The 6,252-nt window shown below is 42.1% G+C and overlaps 2 protein-coding genes across 2 annotated transcripts; both read right to left on the bottom strand.

Moving 5' to 3' along the window:
- Nucleotides 1-1,836: 1,836 nt before the first annotated feature.
- On the bottom strand, nt 1,837-4,151 carry LOC140944586 (uncharacterized). The gene is made up of 2 exons (XM_073393708.1): nt 3,369-4,151; nt 1,837-3,285 (listed from the first exon to the last, which is right to left on the bottom strand). The coding sequence occupies exons 1-2, from the start codon at nt 4,149-4,151 to the stop codon at nt 1,837-1,839; spliced, it is 2,232 nt and encodes a 743-aa protein (XP_073249809.1).
- A 104-nt stretch (nt 4,152-4,255) lies between these two features.
- On the bottom strand, nt 4,256-5,326 carry LOC140944585 (uncharacterized). Its single transcript, XM_073393707.1, has one exon. It carries the CDS (start codon nt 5,324-5,326, stop codon nt 4,256-4,258), a length of 1,071 nt encoding a protein of 356 aa, XP_073249808.1.
- Nucleotides 5,327-6,252: the final 926 nt, after the last annotated feature.

Here is a 6,252-nt window from a genome sequence, read left to right as displayed (position 1 = left end):
TCACAAAAATGCAATAAGAAATCCGTTTGAGCAACAGTGATTTAACGTTATCACCTGCCAGAAACCAACACGTGTTTATCGAGCGATCTGATAAAATTTAAAGCCGTTTTCCAACAAGAAAACAGAGTTTAGCCATCTTCTGCTACCAAACGCACAAGTCACGTGAGGTTGTCAATGGGCAAAGCACAATAATAAACTTTAAAAAGCACAACGTTTCTGCGTCCATGAATTAGACTTTAGCGGACAGAACAATGCCTACGAGTGTATGTTTCATACCTTAGCATGGGTTTCCTAGATATTGGAAATAAAAAACATCAAGGACAGCATCGGCAAGGGCATCTTCGGCTCATCTTCGGCTGCTCTCAAACGACGGAGATTGCGTTACTTTTCACAGATTGACCGCTTACCACCTGTTTTTGGGCTCGCATTTCGACGGAACGCTTGCCTCGAGCGACGCGCGGCACGGATTTGAACTCTTCTTCACGAGACATTGAACTGAATTTATCGGGAATATGCCACCACCAACAACAACACGAGCTTTTTTCGGGTATTTGTAGTTTTTTATACGAAAAGTTCGGGTAAGCAGATTCAAGCAAAAACCATTTGGCTTAAAAAATGTGTTTAAAAGCCCACCCTGGATTTGAAGCAAAAAGTATTTCCTCAAAATAAGCTAAAAAATACCCAAGTCACGCGGTGAAAAAATGGATGATTATGGAAGGATTATGGAATTCTTGCCTAACCTGAGGGATTTCCCAATTTCTCGTGATGTAGGATTAGGGGTAGGAAAAAGCCCATACCCTGCTCCTGTCGTTGTGAATTTCCTCAAGATCAAAAATTTCAGTAAGAACCGAAAAAAAAAAAACAGCTTAAAGGAGGTGCACACACCTTGACCTAGCCAGGGAAAAGGGACTTCTGATTGAGCTAAACTGTCATTGATGTACGGTGCAATTAGTTAGACCTGTTACTATCCCCCGCGCAACCACAGGAACAAGTCCAGCCATTTGGGCCCGAAGGTGGGGAGTTCTTTGAAGCGGTCCTGTCGGGGACTTTCGGGGGTAGGGGGCAGGGCAAATCGAAATTAACTTCTCTTTGTTTTTGTGAAGTACATCATTTCTCGCACGGTTGACAAGGTGACGGCGGACTCCGTAGCTGTGGAAAGGCCCTTTTGAAACATGTTGTAACCAATCGTTGTATATATAATCAGTTCTCTGTAGCTTTTATTCTTCACTCCAATAAAGCATATTTCTTCACATGTTCATATTTTAGAATTCTGTACTCTGGTCTACACTTAAAGGATTCATCGACATTAATCTGCGTAAAAATTCGATGATCTACACTCAATCCACACACTCGATCAGCTCCACGACTCCGAACGACTACACAGTTCTAAAACTCTTGTGCAAAGCTCAGTTTTCAGATCACGTGACGAGTTTTCCCGCCATAATGACGCAATAATTTCTAACACACTCCCCGCCTTGATTGACACAGGTCAATCAACAACGAAACGAATAAAATAACAAATGAAAGAAAAAGAGTTGCTGTTCTTTGACTTAATGTTAATGTTCACTAACATGTTCCTGTTCAGCATTTCCCACGAAGGTAATAGGGAAATCAGTGGTTCTGTTCTGGCGCTCTTCCCGCACTTGTGATTCGACTTCTACAGGGTAAAGCCTATTTAGGGGTCTTGTCATTTCCACGACTCGATCTCCACTATGCACTCTTACAACAGCTCCTCTGTGGTAACCATCTCGTCCTGTAATGAGAGATTTGACGACTCCCATACTCCAAAGTTGTCTCGGCGCTTTGTCCTTGTAGACGCAAACAACATCTCCGACCTTAATCGTTGGCTTTCCTGTTACTCGAATTGCAGTAGTGATGAACACGTAATTCTGTTAAGTATTCCTTCTGCCAACGTTTCCAAAAATGTGACAGTACAGCATTCAAGTACTTCTCACGTCTTGAAAGATCTCGCACGGTGTGATCCCCCCCACTTGGTTGTTTAGCGCTTCCAGGTGAACTCAACAAGCGACGACCAATAACAAGTTGCGATGGTGTAAGAGGATCTCGCATTTCATCACTCACATAAGTTAGAGGTCTTGAATTCAGGATTCCTTCAGTCTCGACAATGATTGTAAGCAGTTCTTCATAAGTGACTCGAGCTGTTCCTAAAATCTTTTTCAGACAGCGCTTTGTTGATTTAACGAGAATCCGTTCAAAGAATCCACCCCACCAGGGTGCTAATGCCACGTTATATTTCCAGGATATGCTATACTCTGCTAACAACCTTTTGAGCTCTTCACTCTTGAAAGCGGAACCATTGTCCGATACAACAAGCCTTGGTACACCTCGTCGAGCAGTGAACTGTTTGAAGCTTCTCACAAACGCTTGAGTTGACATATTTGGAACAAGGTCTAGATGAACTGCGCGACTAGATGCACACGTATATAACACAATGTATGCCTTGTTCATAACACTACTCTTGTTGTACACATCCTTGACATAAATGGGACCCGCAAAGTCTACTCCTATACTTGAAAATGCGAAGTCGTCAGACAATCTGAATTCAGGTAGTTGAGGGGTAGGAGGCACTCCATAGGGGCGACCTTCAAGTTTCTTACATACTACACACTTGCTTAATATCTTCTTAACTGTCTGTCTCCCTTTAACGACCCAGTATTTTGAACGCAGTTGAACCAGTGTCTCTGCTACTCCATTGTGCATGACTTGTTCATGGCACTTCAGGATCACCAATCTCGTAAAGCAATGTTCTCTAGGCAGAAGTACAGGAAATTTAGTATCATAGGGTAACGACGACAGACCTATTCTTCCTTGACATCTGACTACACCTTCACTGTCCTGATAAAGTCCCAGAGTCGACTTCATTTGCTGGTACTTGTCACTGTTCAGGATACCCTTTTGAACATGTTTAATCCACTTCTTCTCAGCTTGCTTGTACACTTGCAAGCATTCTTCTTGATCACTTGATCCGTCCCTTCTTCTTTTCAATTTTTTGACAAATAGCAACACAAGTGAAGTAACCCTTATGAGCTTCGTAAGGGAACTGTAGGATTCAGGATTGATGATGCTCTCCAGATTTGCTTCTTGTTTTTCGGTACACGTGTTCAATAAGCTGGAGACTGTAGGTTTGGCTGATTTCAGTTCGTACAACTCTTCCTTGGCTTGTACATTTACATGCTGGACTGGCCAGTAGGCACTTTCCTTAGATAGGAATTCTGGACCATGTAACCACAAACTACTTTCTTTGAGTGCAGTGGCCTTAATCCCCTTGATGCAATGTCAGCCGGGTTTTCTGACGTAGGACAGTACCTCCATTGCTCAGGCGGTGCATTTCGTCTGATTTCGCTCACGCGATTCTCCACAAATTGCTTGTATTCCTTATCAGTGTTCCTAATCCACCACAAAGAAATCATAGAATCCGTCCAATTGACTACGTCATCAACTCTCACAACGTTTTCTAAAGCTTGACTCACACTCTTCACCAATCTTGAAGCAGTAAGGTTAGACAACAGTTCTAGACGCGGTATGGTTTGCTTATCCAACGGAGCTACTCGGGTTTTTGACGCCACAATCTCACATTCTACTCTTGACTCATATTCTACTCTCATGTAAACAACGGCTCCGTACGCCTTTTCCGACGCATCTGCAAAACAATGAGAGAGACCTTCAGCATAACAACTTTTAAAACTCACTCTTCCAGCTAGTCTTAGGTCTGACAAAGTTGACAACCACTCTTGGTTGAGTTCGGTATCCACTAACTCGTCCCAGTCCCTTTGTGCCTTGCACAGTTTTTGAAACATAATCTTGAAGGGTAGAATAACTGGGGATATTAACCCCAAGGGATCAAAGAATCTCGTAGCAGTACTGAGAATCAGTCTCCTTGTAGCTGGCTGAACGTCCACACCCTCCAATATCTTATTCAAGTCATAGATCAGTTCATCTTGTTTAGGGTTCCAAAGCATTCCCAAGACCTTCTGCTCTTTCTCAGTACCTTGCTTAAAAACTGACTTTGAGAAACTCTCATCTTCCTCTTGAACACATTCTTTACTGTTTATAGCAAAGTCTCCAACGAAGGCTGAATCTTGTTTCAGGGATTGCAAAAGACTTGCTGAGTTGCTGTTCCACTTCCTCATATTGAACCCTCCTGATTTGAGACAGAGTTTTATCTCCTTCGACAAAGAAAAGGCATTGTTCACATCCTTGGCCCCAGAAACGAAGTCATCTACATACAAAGACTTCAAAAGCTCAAGTGCGATGCATTATCATTCAGCATACATGTATGAACATGGTGTCTGATAGTAGCATTGAGAATGAAGGGGCTAGCATTCACTCCAAATACAACTCTTGTAAAGCGAAGTAACATAATCTCAGGTGATTCCTTATCGACATCATCTACCCATAGAAAGCGTAAAAAGTCTCTGTGTTCTGGATCAATCTCAATATTCAAAAATGCTTTCTCAATATCAGCAGTTACAGCAACTTCATGAACTCTAAATCTCAGCAAAATGTCCAGTAGAAGAGGATTTAATGAAGGTCCAACATGCAGACAGTCATTTAAGCTTGGTCCAAACACCTTGGATGAGGCATCGTATACAACTCTCAACTTTGTTGTATCTCTGTCAAGTCTCACAACTCCCCTGTGTGGGAGATAGTGCACATTTCCAGGTTCTAGGACTTGATCTTGCTGCACTTCTTCAACTACTCCACTTTCTAATTGCTCCTTAATCACTTGATCATATTGTTCCACTATTTCTGGTTGGGTCTTAAGCTTCTTAATCACAGTTGCCAACCTTCGTGAAGCATTTGTATAATTATCTGACAGCATAGGGTGATTATCCTTGAACGGTAGCGTGACTTGGTATCTTTCACCAGTGAATCTTATCTCATTTGAAAACTTGTCGTGAACTGAGGTTTCAGTGTCCCTTATGCCTAAGGTTTCCAAGTCCCAAAATTTCTGCAAATCATCTTGCACATGGCTGATGTCAGCTGACTCAATTTTCAAAACATGTGTAACACTTAGGTTAACTGTGCATGACTCTGTCAATGCTGGAACTGCAGCTGGTCCTGACAGTACCCATCCCAACTTGGTCTCAAGAGCTACAGGTCCAGAAGGATCTCCCCTGATTATTCCTCCAGTAAAGAAAGACCAGTAGTGATCTGCTCCTATTAGTAAGTCAACACTAACTGTTCCATTAACAGCTCCACATGCAAGCTGTAGCCCTTGAAGGTATGGATAACATTCTACTGCACTTTGAATTTCTTGGTTCGATACTGGACTGCATATTACTGGTACAACACACCATTGCATCTATTGTTCTGATGCACAATTGCACAATGTCACATTCCTTTACAAATGCTGAATTGTCACCAAATGTCTTGATTACCAAGGTTTCCTTACCAACAGTAGGTAATTTTAACTGCTCACGTGTCTTACTGGTTATATAAGATCTCTGGCTACAAGAGTCAAAAATGACTTGAGTATACATTCCAGTTTCTTGATTATCTGGTCTAGAAACAAAGGCTTGGGCAGTCTGCAACAGTATAGAGTTATTATTGCTGCCAACATGCATTGTTGATGTTCCAACATCTCTGGATCTCTCCTGGGAAGTTTCAGATCTACTAAGTGATGCTAATTCAGCTCCTGAACTACTAGGTTGGACAGGCTTCTTAGGGTTTTCACAGATAGTCACATGATGTCTAGCTCCACAATTAAAACATTTGGCCTTTGACTGACAACCTGGTGTAATATGCCCTGCTTTCAAGCAAACAAAACACCTGCCACTTCGTCTCAGTATAGTTCTTCTAGCCTTTGGTTCGGTTATGGTACTACAGGTGATGGACTTGTGATTTTTCTTGCAAAAGACACATTGCAGAGTACACTCTTCACTGCCCGCATAAAGTGCAGATGAGGAAAGGGGCTGTTGAATCTTCCCTTATGCTGGTCAAATCTAGGGTTAGAATTGGTTGGACTACTTGTTTTCACTGCATTACACCTTTCTCTTACCTCCAACTCAGATTTCAGTGCATTTAACAGGACATCAAGGTCCCAAGTTTCTTTACTGCCAAACTTGCGACTGATGATTAATCTCAACTCAGAAGGAATTTTCTCCATTACAACTGGAACTAATAAATTTCCAAAGGACTCTGATTCGATGCCTAGTGCCTTCAAACTTCGAATGTTTATCTCTATCTTGTCATACAAATCACGGAGTTTCTTCGTTTCATGTACTGAAC

Source organism: Porites lutea, chromosome 7, assembly GCF_958299795.1.
Source record: "Porites lutea chromosome 7, jaPorLute2.1, whole genome shotgun sequence".
Taxonomy (NCBI): domain Eukaryota; kingdom Metazoa; phylum Cnidaria; class Anthozoa; order Scleractinia; family Poritidae; genus Porites; species Porites lutea.
This window is presented reverse-complemented; position numbering and strand designations above follow the sequence as displayed.